The following is a 23,369-nucleotide window of genomic DNA, read 5'->3' on the forward strand; positions in this document are numbered from 1 at the left end:
TAATTTTTTTTAAGAGTTTTTTCAAATAGTAATCCAAAAATAATTTTTCCACAAAATTTAACATGAAATTGATTTTTTTTAACAGTCAACCAAAAATTTCTTAACTATTTCAAATATTTTTCCGATCTTTTAACTTTGATAAATCTCTTCATCTCCCCGAAAAAAAACGAAATGTAACCGAAAGAAAATCCCCAAAATTCGTCTTTTGAATAAAAGCAAAGATAAATTTTCACTTAAGAGATATGAACAATCCGATTATCTTTCGTTTAAAGACACCTGTAACGTTCACAATTGCACGCGAATTGCCTCACATTCAAATTCCGAATTAATTTTCCATTTTCTCATTTCATATTTTCCTCTCCCATTCGCCCGAAAAGCGAGAAATACAGAAGAAGAAAAAAATCATTTCCAGATAAAATGACCTCGTAAATTTGTTTATAAATGCCATTTCATATCGCATTTAAACATTTTGTGTCTGTTTCGCTACCTGCTTCCCGCATTCACGTTATCATCATCGGTAGAAGTACGTCACATAATTTGATAGAAGCAGATAAAATTGCTATCGTCTGCTCTTGATATTTCTGCGTTATTACCTTATTACGACGACGCTCCGTGCGGCACAGAGCTACGACTCGGTTAATGCCTAAAGGTTAAAAACGGAAATGGCAATTTAAAATGTGTTTCGTAATTTTTGCATCAAGCATCTCGTCGTCTCGTAATGTGTAGATTTATGTGGGACGTCAATGAAAGGGGTGCCATGGCATTTGTCAATGTTGATGTGCTCGCATCTGTTTTGACTCGAAATGTTTTAAAATCTCTTCTTCTTGGAAAAAAAAAACGAGAAAAAAAATTCAGGGTTGAGAATATTTTAAGTCAAAAGAAAATTTTAATGCTTTTGCTTGAAAATAAATTAAAATAATTTTTTTTACTAAATTTATAAATAAATGATTAAAATAATTAAATTAATAAATAATTAATTAAATAATTTAAAAATAAATTTAATATTAAATTTTTTATGAAACAATTTTAATTAATTATTTTTTTTTAATTAATTTTTTTTTACATTTTTTTAAGTCAAGGAAATTTTTCAAAATTAAAAATTAATTTTTCAAAAAAAAAAATTTTTTTTAATGAAATTTAATTTTAATGTTTTCTTTTAATTTTAATTTTTATCCTTTTTTATATTTATTTTTTTAATAAACTTTTTTTTTACCAAAAATAGTTTTTAAGGCAAATATGAAAATTTTTAAAATATTTTTATGAAAAATTGATTATTTTTGAAAAATTTTTTTTTTTATTTTTAATAAATTAACTTAAAAATTTGACTTTTTATAAAATTTAACTTATTTTCAAGTAAAATTTCAAGTAAAATTTAATTTAATTTAATTTTTTTAACTTTTAAATATTATTTTTAACCCTAAAAAAATCTTGTTTTCCTGAAATTTTGTTACAAATTTGTTGACGAGCTCGAACCAAATGCAATTATAAAATTATCACGGCATGGCACACACATGATGAAGTGCCTTCAGGGAATTACGAGAGAGAGAGGAAAAGCACCTTAATTGCCATGGCAAGATGGCGCGATGAGATGAACATCAACACGTGTCGTTTAATGAACCGATTCTAACTGGCCCGAGATATTTTTAGAGAGAAACAATTAATTTGCTTGCGTTGGAGATTCCAGTCATGAAGAAGTAACAAAAAAAACAGCAGAAAAAGCATACAAACAGTACTTATCTTGATTACATGCCATTTACTTTTGTATTTTTTTCGCTGTTTGTGTTTCGGTGTTTCGGAAATTATTGTTATTCATGACCTTTATCTACATTCTGAGCGTCTGTCAAGTCTAATGTTACAGAAAAAATGGCAAAGAAAAGCAGAACAATGTTGAAAGACGGGATGAAAAGTACTTGGGAAGAGAGAAAATTGTTGAAAAAGAAATCAAAAGAGGGCTTTTAAGAATTATTTCAACAAAAATCCTTTGAAAATGTGACTTTAAAGGATTTTGTTGTAAGGAAAAACTTTTAAAATGAAAATTTTGCTTAAAAATGAACCAGAAGTTAATTTCAAAAATTAAAATTTAACTTTTTATTATAAAAATTTTTTTTCTAAAAATCATCTTTGAATTTTTTTGATGAAAAAATCTCAAATTATAGAAAAAATCTCAAATTATAGTTTTTTATATTTTTCTAAAGTAAAAATAGAATTAAAATTATATTTTTTTTTCTCAAAGACTGTTAAAAAAAATTTTTGATAAAATTTTTCTCAATTTAATATTTTTTGATTGAAAATCGTCTTAAAAAAAGACTTTTGGAAGAAATTTCAATAAAAATCATTTAAAAATGTAACTTTAAATTTTTTTAAAAATAATTAAAGAGCTCAAATACTGCTCAAAAATAATTTTTTTTATAAAAGCATTATTTTCATCAAAAGTTCAAGTTTTTTGTGAAGAAAATATTAAAAATTTTGGAATTTTATTTAAAAAATATTTTTTATAAGTAAAAATTGTCTTTAACTTGCAACTTTTGGTTCCCAAAATCTGTAAAAAAAGATTTAATTTGGAAAAAATGGGCATTAATTGAACATTTTTACTTGAAAATTGTTTAAATGCAGCTCCAAAGGGCAATTTTCATGCAATCAAAGACAATTAAATTCTAATTTTGACTAAAAATGACTTTCTAACGGTAAAAAATCGACAAAAAACACTTTAGTAAAATATTTTCCTTTAAACCAAAACTTTTGGTGACAAAATCTTCCATTTTTTATTTGATTCCCTACAAAGCCGCAACCCTTTCTAAAAAAAAACTTTTCACCTCATTTTTGCATGAAAACTCCACAAAGAGACACCCAGTAGCGAAGTAATCAACACTTTTTCCCATCACACGGTTCAGCTTAGAAAATATTTACTTACCAGTGTCGTTTGCTCCGGAACCGTATTCGAGACTAAACTTGTCGCTTTACTCTCACCACTTTCGCCGTTCGGCAGTAATATGGCACCCAATGAAATGTTCTGCGTTTTCCTGCAGTCTCCCGTTGTATTATTCAGCGTTTCATCGCCACTCTGCGGCGCCATGGGTGGCGTTGAAGTGTGTGTCGGCGATATTCTGAAACAAAAAAAAAAAAAAAAAAAAAGTGTAAAAAATCGGAAGGAAAAACATAATTAGAGGAAAAAAGCGAGATTTTTTTTCGTTTCTCGCCTGTTGTCGCTCAAAATCTAATTATAACAAACTGCTGTAATAAGTTCATTACGCCGAACGAAAAAAAAATTAATATTTTTTTTGGTGATGATGCGAGAACACGAGCAAACGACATGCAAAATAAATTCTGATTCAATTAATTCTCCAATATCTTGTTATGATTATCGTCGTACTCGAGACTATTAAATTTAATGAAATCAATAACTCGTTATGGCTGACCAACTTTTACGTATATACGCACGCAGTTGATAGATATTTTCGAGACGAACAACAATAAAAATGAGCAACGAACGTATTTTGTGTGTGTGTAGGAGGAAGCCTCGTTCGCTTGCCCGCCTGCTTTGATAAGACTCTCGTTATTTTATCTCATTTGCCGTAAATGGCAAGCTGCCAAATGTGCTCGTTTTCTGTGTTCGTGTGTGTGTGGCTTGTAAGTACAGACAAATTTTAATTATTGACATCATTAACCTTTTTTTCGCACTCACTCACGGAATGGACTTGAGTATTAAAGGGCAACATCCGAATCCTGCGAAGTGGCGAAAAAATTCTAATACTCGTAAATTTGCTTTAATAAGGTTTGTACCTTGATGTTGTGTCATTGCCATTCATAAATAGAGGTATTGTGAAAAATTTGTGTTTCGCAGATTGAAAAAAAATTGAAGAAAGCTTTTAAATAATTAAAAAAAAAAAATAAAATTATTATTTTAAAAAAATAAAAAATATAATTTTTTGGGATATTTTAGTCATCTTGCATTGTTTTGTTAAATTGTGTTTTATTTTTATCCATTTTTTAATTTTAAGAATTTTCTAATAAATTTTTTTTGAAACATTTATTTAAAATTTTACGAAAATTTTTAAAATTTAAGAATTTGTTTTTATTTTCATCAGAATCATAGTTTTTTATTTTGAATAAAATTTTAATAATTAAAAATTTTTAAAAGTCAAATAAAATTAAAAAATCATTAATTTTGAAAATAAAAAAGATTAGAATTTAAATAGAATTAAATTTTAATAAAAATAAATATTTAATTATTTTTTTTGCAAAAATCATAAATAAAATTAAAAAAAAATAATAAAACAAAAAAAGTAAAAATAATATAGGTATAAAAAGATAAAATAAAATTTAAAAATAATTAAATTAAATTAATAATTAAATTAATTTTAATAAATATCATCAAAATTAAATTAATTTAAATAAAAAAAAAATAATTAATTTGAAAAATTGAATTAAACTTTAATAAAAAAAAAATAATAATAAAAATGAAAATATTAATTTTTCAAATAATTTTCTGTAAAAATAATTTAAATAAAAATAATTAAATTTATTTAATTAATTTATTAATATGAATATTAATAAATAAATTAAATTAACTATTTTGGATAAAAAATATTATTTTATTTAAAAATTTAATAAAATATCAATTTTTGCATCAAAACTCTTAAAAAAATGCGAAACACCAACTTTTCACAATGCATGAGTTTGTATGTATTTGTGTGTGAAAATAAATGTTTCAGTAGCAAATTCATTAATTTTGTCTTGTAATGACGATCACGTGCGTTTAAAGGTATCATACTTCTCAAACAAACACAAACAACGTCTCCCATCCCGTTCAGAAGGAAGCTTATGTTAATAAATGAGTATTTTTAATCGTCGTCTGGCCTCCACTCTTTTTTCCTTTATTCATACATCAAGTCAATTAAATGTCTCTTAATAATTAAAAAAAAAGTGAAGAGGAAGTACGTCGCTCGTAGAGAGAAAAAATAGCTGCATTTTTGCAGATGCATGCACTTTGCCCGAAGGGAATTCTGATGAAAAAATTCTTATTTTTTTATTTTTACACAAAAAAAAAGTCGAGTAGGTAGACTTTGTGAAAGAAATCGTTTATTCACCTCGGTTCCTCAGCAAGCAGCTAGAAAATTGCCATCAAGTGAATGACAAAAGAGGCAATTTTCTCATTGAATTCATGGATTTTTAATGAATTTCTGCGGAAATTTCGAGACAAATCTCGAGAAAAACGCTTTAATCCGTCATTAGCGCCGACTTTGCTCGACATATTTTATGCTTTTGTGTCGCAAATGTCTATTGAGGGGGTGTTGCGAACGAACATGCATATCGCATATGCTCTTGAAAAATATTGCTACAAGTATGTGACAAGCAATTTTTACAACACAACATAAAGTGTCAATAAACCTTGGAGTGGCACATACACGATTCGCATGCATTTTCTGTGTGCACTACTTTTAATATTGTCACAAAATAATAAGAGTACGAGTAAAACACCCAATTTAAGCTCTTTTTCTGCATTGCAGCAACAGAACATTCACAAAAGAAATTGTTCTCATGTGGGTTAAGTTTTTGTGCGAAAAAGACGAATTTTCCCGTTGCAAAGGAAAATTAAGACAAGACGACGTGACATTTACAAGAAATCAATTTGATTAAAAATTTTTGGTACATGTCAAAAGGGAATTGTCAATGTTAAAAATTTAAATAAAATTAAAAAAATAATAATCATTTTATAAAAAAAAAAATAAAACAAAAAAACATAATTTTGAATTTAATAAAATTAATTATTAATTTAAATAAAATGATTTTGATAAAATTATAAATAAAATAAATTTAAAAGAAAGTTTAAAAAAATTAAAAATAAATTAAAAAAAATATTATTTAATAAGAATGTGAATTAAAAAATATTTTAAAATTTAAATTAATTTAAATATTTAATAATTATAAATAATTTAATAAAATAAATCAACTAAAAATAAAAAAATTAATTAATTTACATAATTTTAATTTAAAAATAAAAAAAAATATATTAAATAAAATTATAAATAATTTCAAAATAAATTTTTAATTTAATAAAAATGAAAAAACTAATTAAATTTTAAATTTTAAAAAAATTAAAAATACAATAAGAAAATATATAATTTTTACAATTATTTAATAAAAATATGAATTTAAAAAAATATTTTTTAAAATAAAAAAAAATTTTGAATTTTTTTTTTAAATTAAATTTAATAAAATTAAAACTAAAATACCTAAATTTATATAAATTTGGAAAATTAAAAAAAAAAAAATTTAAAAGAATTAAAAAAAATTAAATTATATTTTTGAAAATATTTAAAATAAAAAATATAAATAAAGACACGTGACTTTTACAGAAAAATTATCAAAAACCGAAAGGATCAAAAATCCTCGAAACATGTCACGATGAAATCATAAATGAGTGCAGGAAATGGTTTCACTATAAATACCACACAATTCTAAACAAATCACAACAGACATCATTAAAAGTGTGGTTTTGATTTCCAGAGCGTACTCTTGTGTGCAAATAATCGGAAATTATCTGCGAAATATTGATTATCAGAAAATTTCTGTTTGAAATTATTATTTGGTTTGTCGATTTATGGCAATGACACGTCGTGATAATCGAATGTTCCAACGTTAAATGCAAAAACAGAAAATATGGCAGAGCAAAAAAAAAACTTACCTCGGTAACAAATTTAAAATAATTTTCTCCGCCTCTTCAGGCGAAGGAGGCGATAATGATGATGTTGACAATATATTTTGTTGCTCATCCTGCCGAACGTCGTCATTCGCTTCTCCTTCTTCCACGGGCGATGATGTCGTGGTTGTTGGCGTCGTCGTCGTCGTCATCGATGTAATTGATGTTTGTATTGTCGATTTTATGACTGGTTGCGATTGTACTTCGGCTGTCGGTTGAAAATCAGGTACGAATTTTGCTCTGTGGAATGGCAAAAAAAAATTGTAGATGAAATGAAATGATAAAAAGGGCACGTAATTTTTGTTGTGGAGAGTAAAATCAATAGATCGATGTCGCGATGTTGAGTTTTTTTTTAATGAGGAAGTAAAGTATTTTTAAAAAAAATTATTTTTTCAAAATTTTTTAAAATATTTTATAAAATATATTTTTTTCTATTTTTCCATTAATTTAAAAATTTAAAAAAAAATAATTTTTAAACTTTTTTTTAAATTTTTTTAATTTATTTTTTTTTAATTTTTTTTTTATCGAAGAAAAACCGAAAAAAATAAAACTCACCTTCTCCCATTCATACTCATGTAACCATCATCTTCTGACTGATGCCCCTGCGATGGACTTTCAGGCTCTGTCGGTGGCGAACCTTCCGTTTCCTCCTCGAATTCTGACAACACTTTATCAAGTACCTCCAATGATTTTTCGACATCGTCAATTCCTCTGAAAAAGAAAAATAATAATAGAACGTCAACTTTTTTTTATGTCACACTAATCACGCGGCAAATTGGTATCAAAAGGTTATCAAATGACGACGACGACGAAAAAAATAAAAAAGAAATTTTCTTAAACGATTTATCTCAGGTCAATGATTACATCCGAAACTTTCTTTCTTTGTATATTTACTTTCTGTTCGCTTTTATGATGGAATTTCTAAATTAAATTGCTGCAACATTTCCTTTAATTTCCTGCTGACGACATTCAGAACAGACATGTAGGATGTTCAAGATAAGGTATTTATAGCTACCAACAAAAGCTTTGTTGACAAATTTTTGACTAATGAATTAAAGTTTTTTTTCTCTCTCCATCTCTTAGAGTTTAAACAAAAAAAAGTCACGAACAATTTTCGTTAGTGGAATTTCTGCAAGTGTTTTGTTTATCACAACTCTTTTTTTTCTCTCCCTCGCTGTTTTTCAATGGAAAACATGAGAATGTGTGGCAGCATCAGTAGCAACAACAAAAAACTTTTTGCTTGACAACATAAACTTTACTTTACATTGTTCATCAAAAGCAAAGTAAGTTTATTCCATTCATGCCGAGAGAGAGACGATGATGACGACGACGAAAATGATACAAAGTAACAATAATGTGTGTAAGAACAAAACATAAGTTTCATCTTTTAATGTGTTTTGTAAAGAAATTATGTGACAATGATTAATGAGAGAACGGGTGAGTGTATGTGGAATTTTTCGTGCTAATGTAGGCACAAAATAATATCTTCGTGATAAGAAATTTATGCAAAACTTTTAGTTCAAGCAGAATATTTTTGTGATGCTATTTATACGATTGTGGTTGAGACACTTGCTGCTAAAGAGATACTGAAATCGCATTAATTTCATTGTCAGACCAGATATTTTCTTCGTTTTGTAAATGCATTTTGGAAGAGAAAATATGTGAAAGTAGCGTTTTTGGGCGTAAGAGGTCTGTCTGAGATTTTAATTTAAGAGATTCTCATAAGACTCATTTTTTCTTCAATATCAATCTGTTTAAACTTTCCTTTAATTCCTTGTATCTTTGTCATGTAATTTTATAACTTCTCAAGGTTGTTGCTTAAAAACAAGAGAAAATGTTGGAGGGTCGATATTTTGCCAAGGAATGCTGTTTGATGCTTTTCAATTTCTGCTTTTTCTAAAGAAAAAGTGCAGTACTTTAACTAACCTTAACTAATTAAATTTAAAATTGTATGAATCGTACTTTGTGGTAATGTAAGCCGCAATAGAAGTTCTAATTCATCGATGGCCTTAACATCATGGTTTCTTTTAATATTTGATGATTTGTATAAGTTTTTATCCAGAACTAAATTAAAATCCTGTTCATAAGCTTTTTTTTCATTTTTTTAATGGTTCTAACACTTTTGATTTGTTATCTTAATCGCGGAAAAATTTTTCCTTTTAATATTTTCTTCTGGTTGAGATCTTCTTTATGGATTCACATCATCTGAACTGCTCGAAGATTGCTGTACTAATTTTTTAAATCGAATCATATTGATGAGCTGTCCTTATTGTACATTATCAGATGGAAGAAGAAGAAGTTATAAACATTAGAAGCCACTGTTCTAGCGTGAAAGTTTTCGACTCTGGCTCACTTGGTTTTGCTTTCTTAATTTTTTTCTGGTTTACTATGTACTTTATACTTACAATATAGTTTTTTGATATTTTTTCTTTTCGCATTTTTTCCATCTATTTATGTTTTTTCATTTTTAAACCAAATTGGTAGTTTTCATTTTATTAATTTATTTAAAATGTATGTTACCCATTTTTTTGAAACATTCAGTTTAATTCATGACAAAAAATGCACTTTTGTCACTTTTTATTTTTCCACGTACTTTTTCACATTTGTCTCCCTTAATGACCGTAACAATTATCATCTATAATGATCTATTGAGCACACTTTTCAAGTCAAAAGCACAAAATGCAATTATTATCACCGTTTATCCTTTTTCGTAATACTTAATGACTGTGAATTTAATACTTTTTTCCGTTTGAAAATCTCACTTAAATACTCTCCTACCATATCGAGAAAAAAGGTTAAAACTCCTCCATTTTTCTCGGCTTTCAAAGGTTAAAAGCCGTCAATCAGTTTCTCTTTACGTTCGTTTCTGTTCGACTCAAATTGATCCAATTTATCATTCGTAGACAATGGACTGATGGCATTCGGTCACACAGTATTAACTTTTATCATTTATCACAAAAGTTTTTCCTTTTTTTTCGTTTATTTTCAATCATAAATGAAATTTGTGTTCGATTGGAAACTTTGATGATTTTATCAGATTTTAATGCAATTTTTTTCCGTCCTGATTGGTCTGTCTTTGAAGTTTTTTATATTTCAAACTTCTTTTTTGATACACAAAAGGAGAAAAAGATGACGATCAAGATTTATATGTTTAATTTACTTCTGTCTGGAAAGTTGTTGGAAACTTTTTATTTTGTGTGTTCCCATGAATTTCAGGACAAGAAGATGAAGTAGTAGTGACGTGATAAAAGTATCTAAAACTATTTTCTTTTTAAAAAAAAGGAACATTTCCTGTCGAATTAGCAGGGTGAGTATAAAATAAGTTTAAAATTTAAATGAAAAATTGAAAAAGGGTTGTTAACAGTGGTTTTGAAACTTTATTTATTTGTTTACTCTTGTAACATCTTCCAGCTGGTACAAAGGAAGAATCCTGACCAAATGGGCTTCCTTTACCCTTTTGATAAAAAAATACCGATGATTTTCGGCAACAAACTGAATACAAATGTTCGTAAATATTTGTGTTAGATGAAGAATTTCGGGTTCAGGTAAGAATTTTTACCATGGTTATTCGAGGAAAATCCAATAAAATCGAACAACATCCATATAATAAAATCAAAAATCCAGCAATTCAATTTAAAAATCACTTAATTGAACTAGATATGGAATTTTATTTGTTCAAGAAAATTGGATTCAAAAAAGTAGGACCATATGCCAAAAATGACCAAGTGACCAATGAACTTTCGTTACGTTGCAAAAAGTAGGGCAACGTCATAACACGATGGCAGCCAACAAACTTTGCCGAATACTGTAACGTCAGTAATAATTGTCTTTCCTGTCCTCATATTTAGTCTAAATACCCCTAGAAATAATGCAATAATTTTATGCAACATATGTGACTTTTCTGCATTTTCCGAGCTTGTTCGTTCAGTACCTACACGAGGCTGTCGCTTGTTGTTGTTTATTGCTTTTACATAGACAGGACATGAAATCACGCCTTTAGCTATTACCGTTAATGTTCTTGTAAAATAGATGCAATGAACTATATACGACGAAAAACTGTAAAAACCGAAAAAAGAAGAAGAGAGAAAACAGAGTCTGCTGCCACTCGTTCGCCTTCTTTTCGTTGTTGTTGTTGTGTCGTTCGGAGTTATATTGTTTTGGTGATATGCCAAAAATATGTGTCAAAGAATATAACCGAAAAACATCGACATAAAACTATATAAAAGGCAATAAAATGAAATTCATAGGCAGTAAAAAAAATAAGAGAAGACTTGAATCTTTATTTCCCTCAGAAACTACTATCAAGCGAAAAGTAGTAAAAAAACTAAATATTGGTGCAATTCATGCATATAAAAAGATGATCGTAAAAACATTAAACTTCCCTCTAGTTATTTTTTTTATTTTTAGGTTTATTCCAAGGTTTCGTAAAGAAAAAAGTGACGAAACTAAGAGGTTTTTTTTTAAATTTGGAAAATTAAAGAGCAAAAAAATTGACTTCAGTTTTTAACGCCTTTAAAAGACTTAATCGAAAACTAGAAAAAAATCATCTTTAGAAAAGAAAAAATAATTTTCTATAAATTTTAAGAAAATTTACGTAAATTTGTTAAAGCAAAAATTTTTCGAAAACTAAAAATTCTTCGAAATCTGAAATTTTTCGAAAATTAAAATTCTTCGAAATCTGAAATTTTTCGAAAACTAAAATTTTTCGAAAATTAAAATTTTTCGAAATTACAATTTTTTTTTTTTTAAATAATTTTAGATCCCATTAAAAATACACTTTGTCCATCTCTGAATAGGTCTCGCATCTCAACGAAGACACGGATTCCCCAAAGCGAACACACGTAAGTTTATTTCCTATCTCCCTACTTTTTTAACTTCCATTTTTAAAAAAACTTCCCTCATCGATGAAGTTTCCCGATAAAGACCGCGCCGGCAGAGTAATAGACATAAATATTTAAATGATCTTTTTTAACGATTCTAGTTTTTTTTCCATTTTATTATGTATTTTGTGAAGTCGAAAAAAGAAAATCGGAAAATATTAAAAATGCCAAATTTATTCCGCTCTTCGACAGAGAAAAAGCGTGGCATAAAATGAAAAAAAAGTACGTTAATATTTAGAAACAGATATAGAAGAGAGATAAAGAACGTCACGTTTTGTCTGCTTCAATGCATGCCAAATGAAAATGGAGACACAACAAGTTTTTCTCTTCATGTTTTTTTTTCGTACTCGAAGTGATAGTGAAGTGTAACTGAAAAACAACTTTTTATTCATATAAAAGCGATAAAAATATCACAAAATATTCTAGAAATTTTTCAAATAGTTGTTAGAGCATTTTATGTTATGAATTTTGTTGAAAATCTCGGACAGACATCGAAAAGCCATTAAAATTCAAGTTTTCTGTGAAAAACGAAAAATTGCTCACATAAAAATGCATTAAAAACGAGCAAGCAAGAGGCACACTTTACGTGAACAACATTTTGAAGCGCGCGTTGATTTAAAGTGCCTTATTCATAATTCAGTGCGAATTTGTCTTTCTGTGTCAACAAAGATGTCCCCCCCTCGTCCTTTTTGTCTTCATCACGCGGCAAACAGTGTGAAATGTAAATGAACTTTCAAAAGTGGTTTCAAGAATGCCTTTAAAGAATGAAATTGGCATGAGGAAACTAATAATTGAATCAACAAAAGTGGGTGAAAATCGCCCCCTTTTTGCTTCTATTGTTTAATCGCCAGCTATTACATAACATAATCTTAGAAGGTAATTGCTTCTTTCACCTTGACTTGATAAAAGTTGACTCTTTGCACATAAAATATGACACCCTGAAGAAATTTTTCGCTGAAAACTTTCTATCGCGATAAATATACTTTTTTTATAGAGCATTTTTTTTGTCTTTTTTAGGAGATGACAGAATCTCATTAAATTTTGGTCTTCTAACATGGGCTTACCCATGATACAAATAAAAATGTTGGTTAACGACTGTGAAGCTAAGCTGCTACTAGTATAGTATATTATCTAGAGAAATATACGAACACCAAGAAATTTATCGTCTCTCACTTTTTTTTTCGGGGAAACTAACTGTCTTGAGAGTCGTTGTCGCAGGCAATAAACGAAACGAGCGAAAAGTTTGGATTAGACGATGAAAGACTCGAAACGACCATGACACGTTTTTCTATGCATGAACTTGATAGAAATCTATAAATGAGACATTTGATATAGGAATCGGATAGAATTTCACCCTCTATACTCGTAAATACCTTCATAACGAGTGGCATATGACGATGATATGACGGTCATGTGACTGACTGAGGATCAACGCAAAACAAATTGACTGGAAGATTTGCGGTGTCTCTGCGTGTTCTATAAATATTTCTCTACAGAACCGCGTGGTTGTTGTACTCAAGGTGCTCATATGGAAAAAGTGACGTCCATGGAATACGAAACACGTGTCAAAGATTAAATGTAGATTGCCTTTTTTGTGTGGGGCAATTCAACATAAATCAATTTGTAAATATTTGATAAACTGATTTAAAAATATAGAGCGAAGACAATGGAAAAAAAGGGACAGTTGTGTATGTATGTATGTCCTTGAGCAAAAATGTCTTCGAAATGACTTTTGTGAGAAGAGGTAAGCTTGAGCGTATTTTTTTTAATTTATTTCAATTCATATTTTCATTTCTAGCTTTTCATGGATTCCCATAATCATATGAGATAAGAAAATTTTGAAAATGGCATCCACAACAAACCCTAAATTGCTTTTAAAAACTTTCATTAAAATTTAGTTAACTGAACATTTTCAATCGGCTTTATTTGTGAGTACTTAAGGAGCTTCAAACAACATGATAAAATCGAACTAACTGTTCATTTCATAGAATCGAATTTGGTCTTCCACTGAACTTTTTATAAGTAACATAAAGTAAATACATAAGAATCAACAAGCAAATTCAGCACACTTAGTATTAAACATTTCAACCGAATACCATATGATCCAACCAGCCAGTGAAAAGTTTTGGAATACTGAGTTTGAACGAATTGAAGACTAAAAGATTACGTCAGACCAATCCTTAACAACAAGCAACGTGTTCAAACGCTCTAAAAAAGCTTCTATGAATGTGACACAAAAATAGTGATCCTCTCCAATGGTAGAGTTTCATTAAGAATCAGGTAAAGAGCTCATCACCGATTTACCTACATGGCTTTCAGAGAATTTTAAATCAACAATTTTAGACTCTTAGTTCTCTAGATTAGTCTTAATCAAAAATGACGATTTCAAAATACTCCTAACTATGTTCTGCATCAAACTCAAGGACTGTAATACATAGTTGACACATTGGAGAAATCGAGACAGTAAATATTTCGACTTGAATTAACAGACAGACAGACTTCAATTGACTTTTTCATTTCTAATATGAAATGCCCTTTAAAAAAAAACAAGTCAACTCCAAATCAAACAAACGAAAACTTTTCGAATTCCCTTTTTTCCCCGTAACTTTTTTCTTCTTTTGTTTATTTAGTTTGAATTCCGTTAGAAATTGACCTAATATGCCGAAAGATAGATGTGCTTCTGAATAATTTATTACAAATTTCAGCATACCTACATTTCCTATTTCAGTCAACTAAAGTTACATTTGACAATGACGAACAGGACATGGTTTCATTTGTTACGTAACGCTCAAATAAAAGAAATAAATGGACGATTCACGTGGAATTTTCATGTGCTACCACTTGACAAAACAAAGTATTCCTGTTGAACGAAAACTGTTTTAACATTTTTTTTCCGAGAATGAAAAGTAATTTAACGCAGATTTTTATTGCTTTCGCAATTACATGCTCCGTTAATGATGACTCTCGTGCTGTTTAACCCAATTATAGTGGAAACTAAGTCGTGTCATTAAAACTTGTCAAACAACAAAATAATACGGGAAAATTATATGGCGGGTTGAAAGAACTCGAGTATCATCGACTTTTAAACCGACAACTTTTTTTTTGTATGAAAAATTTTCAAATCCTAACCAACCAAGGTTCTATTTTTTTTGTGTTGGATAAAATGAGTGGGATACACAAAAAAACCACATAACCATTGCATATTCATGTTGTGTTTTTTTTTGCGTATTTACAGAAAGCCATCCGTTTCTTTTGAAGTTTTATAACATTATGTAATAACGTCATCATCAGGGAAGGAAAAACAGGTGAATGAACATGGAAAAATAACTGAAGAGTTTTATTTTTTGTTCTTTATGGTGGTATCACTTTAATTCTATTCATACCAAATGTAAGGGAACCAACTCATACATTTGTGGTGCATAAATGTTACTCATAAATTTATGGAGCATGCAATATTGAGAAGATGCTATATGGAAGAATGGATTCTCCTAAAGTATGTTGAAGTAGCAAACATCGGGCAGTAAATAAACATTCCAGATAAATATAAATTCCAAATTTATGTGCAGGAACATAATTGACGAAATTCATCAAAATTATTGCGGTTTTGCACCCTCTGACGATGAACATTTTTTGGCTAGCTTTCTACATGGCTACGACTGAAAATTGGGTCGGTTGGAATTTATGTTTAATTTTTTTTTTTGTTTTTTTTTATTTTTATTACACAACTGAGTGTTTTCTTCAGAGCATTTAATTTTAAATAATGATTGTTTAATTTCATGACTACCGGAACTTTGTTTGCTTTTAAACAAGATGGGAATTTAACCACAATGTACGAATATCGTTTGCCATCAACTGGTTTGCTGTTCTTCTGCTGCTATTTTGTGTTCCATATTTCTTGCAGATAATTCGGCATACTTTGAAATCCCAAACAACATTGTTCTTCATATTGTAGGGAGGATATTAAGATGTTGTTTTTGTGTGTTGAAAACAAGGAAAATTCAATTTAAAAGTTTTCTATAACGTATGTTTCTGGGACATTTTGACAGTTTTTATCGTGCGGCAGAAGGTTTTGTGGAAGTCTGTGCAAGTGGGAGTTGAAGTTGGATTTTAAGAGCTTTTGTGACATTTTTGAAATGAGGGTTTGACTTAAGTCAGGATTTAAAGGAAAATTTTTGTTTTGTTATTGGCAAAAAGTTTTATAAAAATGTCAACGTTTTTGAATTTTTTTTTTTTTTTAAATAATTAGGTAAATGAAATCGTTTATTTATTTTTTTTAAATGAAGTTATTTTTTTAATTTTTTTTTTTTTTTTGATATTTTTTATATTTAATTTATTTTCATTAAATATATTAAGAAATAATTAATATTTTAATCTTTGAAAAATTTCAGACTCCCAAAAATTTTATTGACATTTAAAAAAATTAAATGTTGTGAAATCTCTTTTAAAAAAATAAGCAAAAAATTAATTAAATAAAATTTCAAATAAACTGCTTTGAAGATGGAAAAAATTCTCAAAATAAGTAAAAACTTGAGCAAATTTTTTTTTTAAAAAAAATCCACTTTTGAGATTCAACTCGACGCCAACTCCTTTCAAAAATATTTTTCTCATTTCCTATCACGAATGCGGATATAAAACACGCCAACCAGAGCACGGCAACTTGTTTATAAATATTTTCTTGTACTCTCTTTTCCTGCAATGATAATTCTTGTTTACCTGTTTCGTTACACTTTTTCACTTCTTTTATTATTTCCTTATTTCATTAGATGTCGAGTAGTCTCTCGGTGATGCACTCGTCTCTCCATCGCATGATGGCGTGGCATTCCGCTTTTTCGAGAGATAAAAAAAGGAGTTTCTCGGGACAATTTGATTCACAGTCGCGCGGATATCGAAAATTTATGTGAAATAAAAAATAGGCATTAACGTATCGATAAAAAATTGCCCGATCCTAGTCATGTGCAACGAAGCGTATAATATGATTTCTTAATTTTCTTCTGTTTTTTTCACGAGAATTTGTTTATTTATGTATCGAGACCGATCTATTTAAAGACCTGATAGGGATTAGGTTACAACGAGGAGCGAGGAAGAGAGAAAAAAACTGAATTTATTGGTTTTATGTTTATCTTTGATGTTTTTTTTTGCCTTTCCATAAATCTGCTTATGTTTTATTTTATTAAGGTTGTTATCTGGCTTACGTTGAAAGAGAGGAGTAGCTTTCCTCGGATTTTTGATTAACATTTCATTCATGGAGCGAGTGAAAAAAAAAATTCTGAGCCACAATTGAATCATTCTTATCTACTTTTGCTTCCTCAGTGGTCGCATCAGAGGGAAAAACTGCAACTTTTTTCATCATTTCTCGTTCTGAAGGTAAAGAAAATAGATTTCTGGATAGACGCACAACAAGAATGGAATATTTAACTTAATTAATTGAATAAGAGAAACTTTTACTGCTTTCGCACAAAAAAAGTCCTTCGTCTTGGCACTCATTCATTCGCACACACTCAGCATAAAATTGCTTATCTAAGGATTTAAGGAATAACTTTTAATGAAAGTGCGCCCATTCATATTGGAGAAAGAAAATACCTAATAAGCTTGCCTTGCAGGGAAATATTTGCTTGAATGAATGAATACAATGTGAAAAAGTTGCTATTGATTTTTCGTAAGTTTTGGTCTTTTTTTTAAATCTCAGAACTTTCAAAAATTAAATAAAAAAAAAATATTTTATTTGATTAATTTTTCAGTTTTATCATTAATTTAATTAATTTAATATGTATATTCATTTTTTGTCGCCCCCGATTTTGTCGAAAAAATTCAGGGGGAAAATTAAAAATTAAATTAAAAAATTAAATATTTTTGACATTTTTTTTAAATTTTTATTTGAAAAATTATTGTTGTCGATAAAATTTTACAAAAAATCTCAAATTTAATAGGACGTTTTCAAATAAAAAGATTTTTTTTTAGGATGAATTTTCGCAAAATTTTTATTGAAATTTTTCAGAAAATTCATCAATTTTTTTAATATGAAATTGCAAAATTATAAATTTAAAATAAGGAAATCTCAAAAAATTTTTATTTTAAAATTAAAATTGTTTATTTATTTTTTTTCTTCAAAAAATCCTCCAATTTACAGGTTCTAAATTTTGAAAAATTTTTCCACAAAAAACCTCATTTTGAGCTGGATTTTTTTAAATTTTGCAAAAAAATTATGTAAATTTATTTTGTTTCTTAAATTCTCCAAACTTTTTTTTATTTTTTGTCCCATGCCCCATTTTGAGAAGAACCGTGATAAATCCAATTTTAAAATAAAAAAAAAATTTAAAAATTTAAAATAAAAATTTCAAATTTTTAAAAATTTTTTAAAATCGATGTTTTGAATTTTTAAAAAAATTTTTGTGAAAATTTAAATTTAGGCAAATCAATATTTATTTTTTCCTTAATAAGTTAAAAAAATGAAAAAAAATTTTTTCAAAAAAATTATGATATAAAAAAATTGCTAAAATTAATTTTGATGAAAATTTTTCCACAAAAAATCTAATTTTAAAGGATTTTTTTAAATTTTGATTTTTTTTTTGTTTTTGTTTCTGTCAGGAAACTTTTTATTTATTTTTTTGTAATTTTATTTTGTTGTTTTGAAAATTATAGAAAATTTCGTAAAGGCGATATAAATAAAAAAATGAATAAAAATTATAAAAAAAAATTTATAAAACAATTTCTTTTCAATTAAAAAAAAAATATAAAATTTTATTTCTTTAAAAAAATATAATTCTCTATTAATTCTCATTAGTTTCTTTTAAAACAATCGATTAACGTATTGCGAGCTGAAACTCTTCAAACGCGGTTGCGGAATCGACACAACTTCCACGGATGAGACGTATGGCTCGTAGTAATGGGCGTGTGTGGCATCGAAGGGATAATGCAAGTCATCGTGCACCACATCGTCAAAATGCACTTGATGCTCCGGCAATCCAATGTAAACAATTCGCTGATTAATTTTCTGCCTCAAACGTTCATTAAAGTCAGATTCGTTCGTAATATTGGGATCAACATCCGGATCACCGCCAGCTTCAGCCTCAGCTGTCACAAATTCCGGTTGAGGATCCGTCGACGGTAATTCCGGCTCTTGAGGCAATCCATATTCCGGTTTCGGGTAATTGTAACCTCCTGAACTAGGCGCTGCTGGAGCAGCTTCTTGTCTTCCAAAACGACCTTGGAAGCGTCTCAAGGGACGACGAGGAGGCTCTGGGGCGCCAGAAACTGCCGCAAAGGCAACAATTAAGCAAATTAACGTAAATTTATTCATTTTTTGACACTTTTTTAGGTTCTTTTACTGATGATTGATGTTCAGTGAATGATGATATCGAAGCAGAAACAGTGAGTATTTATATCGAAAAAAATTTTTTATGGACCTAGAATCATTATTATGCAAGACGACGATTAATAACAAGTCTTTAGACATTGATCGTCCCCAAAAATAATTCATACTTGTTGTCAAAAGTGTGAAAGACCGCGAAAAAAGTCAATAAATGGCGCGACAAAAAAACGTGATGCTTGTTTATGATTTATTACGCTATTGTCACGTTTGTTTATTATCAAAGTTCCATAGACGACGACAAAAAAAAATCGGACATGAATTTTAATTGGTATTTAATGATTTTTTTTTTCGTAGTTCCTAAACTGCTATAAATTACAAAAACGTGTTTCTATGCAGCAGTATAAGGACATCGAAATTCCGAGAATTGTCATAAAATTGTTCAATGATATTGATAACTTTTTAATTAAAATTGCAAGAAGAGATAGAAATGGGACTTTTGTTAATCCTTTTGTTATAATTGAAATCAATCTCTTCTCAATTTATTTTCTTTACTTGTTTGTTATTGCGTGCGGTTTTAAAATTAAATTCTTTAGATAACCATTATCCTTAGTCATCCCAGTCTTGAAGTGAAGGATATATCATCAGTGATAGACTTTAAAAGTGTTGAAACACTTGAAATGTGAAGAGATTGAGAGAAAGCACTTTAAAAATCTATCTAGAACAAACTTTTTCTCGATCGTTATAAATCTTCTATCAGTTGGTTTTATTGCACTCCTTTATTCATCAAGGCAATTCACCTTTTTTCAAAGATATTTTGAAGATTTATTTGAAAAAAAGTGACATTTTTGGTTGAAAGTCTGTCGTTTTTTAAAAAAATTAATGAGGAGTACGAAAATGTGAAATTTTTAAATTTAATTTTTCTTTTTTTTTATAAAAAAATTTTGTTAAATTTGTTTTTAAAATTAAATTTTAAAAGCCTATTAAGTCAAAATTAAAACCCGCTATTGAAACTTGGGAAGTTTCCTAATTTTTAGATGAGGAGTATGAAAATGTAAAATATCAGATTTGACGTTTCTAAGCTTTTCAAATAAAATTTAAAAAAAAAAAGGCTTTTAAAGTCAGAAATTTTCGTTCAAATATTTTAATTGTGTTTTTATACGTCAAAATCCATCAATTTTAAAACCCAAACTGTTATTCAAAAAAAAAAAATTAAAAATTGAAAATTTTGTCCTGTCTGTCCCATTGTCCTTAATGACACATTGAGGAGTACAAAAATGTGAAAGTCTCATTTTTGATGTTTTTAAAGAGGATTTTAGTCGAATTTGTTTCAAAATTTTTGTTCTTCAAGATATTTTTATTTAAGCTCAGTCAAAATTTTGTTTAAAATCGTAAAATTGATATAAATTATTCTTTTTAAGTCACTTTTTTTAATTTTTAAAGTCACATTTTCCATTTTCAACCAATTTTTAACCTTTTTTTCTCTATTCCTCTACCAAAAAAGCGCCTTTTTCCAAACTTTTCGACAATTTTTATCGTCATGGGGCATCATATGTTCCTCCCAAACACACACGAATCCACATCACATCTCAATTACTCCTCTACTTTACTCCACTTCTGCTGCTCTCTGATTGCTTGATTCCATTAAAAAGTTCGACCGTTCACCATTTTCATCGGATTCATGGGCGTTGAACCTTTTTTTTTTATTTCTGTCGTACTTTTTTTTCACGTCGCCTCTCGAAACAATTCTGAAGACGATTCTTTATTGTCTGCTGTTCCAATCATCTCGTTCAACGTCGACAAGAAACAATCTTCTTGTTTTATGACGTGCAAACTGTGATACATCGAGAAAAAGACTCGAGAAGAGCACAAAAAAAACTGATATACTCTCCTCGGAGAATACACACATTTCAGTACCAGCAACAAAAAATATGATATCGTTATTCAATTGGAAAAATATTTCCTTTTCTGTGTTGCGTTGTATTGATTTCCATTTTTATTCTTTTGCCGTACATTTCGAGAAAATGTCTTTGATACAAAATTATCTGTTGATATTCGAATATTTTATTTTCGAAATCGAGTCGAGTCATGTTCAGGCAGCAACCAGATTTATCATGCATTTTTAATCGAATTTATTGCTTACGTCACGTTTTGTGCTTCCCACTCAAAAAGCTTTTTACGGAAAATTCACTTTAGGCAAGTGCAATATTCAAAAATTTTTCATATGAAATTCCATAAATTTTTCTTTTGTGAAAATTTAAAAAGTGAATATTTGAGATTTAAGGCTTTTGTGGATAAAAATATGTGAAAAATTAAATTTAAAAAAATTAAATATTTGTGATTTTTGATTGAAATTGACTTAAACTTAACTAAATTTAAGCTTAATTAAGTTTTTTGACTTAAAAGGCTTTTAATTCAGCTTTAGTTAAAAAATATTTCAAAATTAATGAATTTTCGACAAAATTATTCGATAAAAAAATTTTTTTTTTTCAAAAAAAAGTAATAAATAAAAATAAAAAAATTAGTAAATTAAGTTTTTGACTTAATGAAGCTAAATACCTAAATTTTCTTAAACTTAATTCAAAACAAAAAAAAATAATTTAGTATTTTTTTTAATTTTAATAAAATTAATTAATTTACGTACATATTAATTAATATTTAATTTATTTATTTTTTTTCAAATCAATTTTTTTTTCAAATCAATACAAATGTGGTCGAAAAGACAAAAAATATTAATTATTTATTTATTTAGATTTTTTAAAAATTAAATCAACAGTTTTTATCAGTACTGCGTTTGAAAAAAAAATATTAAAATATTTAGAATTTTTCAAAAATTGTAAAAAATAAAATAAAAATTAAAATTTATATTAAAAATAATAAAAAAAATTGAGAAATACTTAAATAATTTTTTTTTCTTCAAGAAAAAGTCCAAAAACTTTTTAAAAATATTTTCAATACTTTATTAAATTTCTTTAAAAATTATTGAAAGAGATAAAAAAAATATTTTCTTTTGAATATGAAATTCAATTTACTTTTTGCCCAAAACTCTAAAAAAAAAAAAACAATTTTCCGTCAACATGGGAAACATTGAGCCCATTTTTCGTTAATGAACACCCTCATGAGCCATCGTTTTGTCCTTTCTCTTTCCGTTATTGGGGATTTGCATGATCAAAAGGACACTTTTTGACCTATTATGGGCCACACAAAGGAGAACTAAAGATCCAAACTACTCACTTACAGCAGGATTAAAGAGACATTTTATGGGCTTTCACCCCCTTTTTTGCTGTATTATTAACATTTAGTGTCTTTCAACAACACCTTTTATGTTTTTTTTTCTCTCTTTCTCTCTCTCCAACGAACCCAAATTACAGTCATTTAATCTTTTCTACCACTCTATTTATCCGAAAATGTATATAAATTACTGAAAAACTCCGCACTTAATCCTGTGTATTTTTGTATTTTCATAAATATTTTGCTCCGGCTAAACTTTCGGAAACGGCAAAATAGATAAAAGTTGCAATATTTCGGGGAAACTCGTGCCTGGAATACGGAATTTATTGAAAAAATGTTGAATCTGGAAGGAGATTGTCGTGGCATGCGGACTCCTGATTACAAATTACTCCCACCGGAGACATGCATCCGTCTGTTGTCTCTGCGCGCAACCACAAAAACGGCACTACTAGACTACTAAATTTAAATGTTTGACCGTGAAAAATCGATTTACTCCACACTGCAGGCGACATGGCATGGAATTCTAGTTCATTGTCTATAAAATAATATTGAAATAGACGGAATTCCATTCTCTCGTTTTATCTCTCCTGCATTGTTTTGTGTCGGCTCGAAATAATAAAAGGAGGAACATAAAATGCAGTTTGTTACAAATTTAACGACCCATGCTCGTCGTCGTCGCAGACTTTCATTCATTCATTTCTCCATTTGCCTCCTTCCCAAAAATTTTTCGAGTCTCGCAATTTTTCTCACACCTCACCAGACATCGACACACGGAACAACAACATCCGAATTTGTGTATTTTTTTCATTGTTTGTTGAGATTTTGTGTTTTTTTTTCTTCTTTTTTGGCAATGCGAGACATGCGCAAGACGTGCCAAGGAGAAGAACGAACGAGAGACCATGAACTCAACTTCGGTTTACACGCCAAAAAAACATTCCCGAAACATGTGCGAAGAGAATTGAGATAAAGAAGGAATCTCGTGTGTGCCGCACGAAGCATCGTTTAATTTTGAGGATGTGTTCAATGAATTTTCCTTGATAGATTGGGGTTGTTGTTGCCATATCGTGTCTTATGATAACAATAAAAAGCGAAAGAAATTACAATTTTTGTCTCTTCCTTTCTCGTGTGTCGTTTCGTTGCCTGAAAGTACTTGCAGGGAAGAAAAAAGGTAAATTTTGTACAAAAGGTGCTGACGAAGGTCTTCGCAATAAAAATAAAAGCTATTAACGATGTCTGAAAGGCATTTTAGTTG

The 23,369-nt window shown here is 28.5% G+C and overlaps 1 protein-coding gene across 4 annotated transcripts in view; it reads right to left on the reverse strand.

Moving 5' to 3' along the window:
- Positions 1-23,369, reverse strand: part of LOC134829579 (putative uncharacterized protein DDB_G0277255) — a 62,218-nt gene that overhangs the window by 13,625 nt on the left and 25,224 nt on the right. For all 4 annotated transcript variants that reach the window (XM_063842731.1, XM_063842733.1, XM_063842729.1 and 1 more), the window contains 3 exons: positions 7,256-7,411; positions 6,686-6,940; positions 2,912-3,104 (listed from right to left, as the gene is read on the reverse strand). In XM_063842731.1, coding sequence (XP_063698801.1) covers positions 2,912-3,104; positions 6,686-6,940; positions 7,256-7,411 — 604 coding nt within the window. The remainder of the gene's footprint in view (positions 1-2,911; positions 3,105-6,685; positions 6,941-7,255; positions 7,412-23,369) is intronic.

Source organism: Culicoides brevitarsis, chromosome 2 (genome assembly GCF_036172545.1).
Source record: "Culicoides brevitarsis isolate CSIRO-B50_1 chromosome 2, AGI_CSIRO_Cbre_v1, whole genome shotgun sequence".
NCBI lineage: Eukaryota > Metazoa > Arthropoda > Insecta > Diptera > Ceratopogonidae > Culicoides > Culicoides brevitarsis.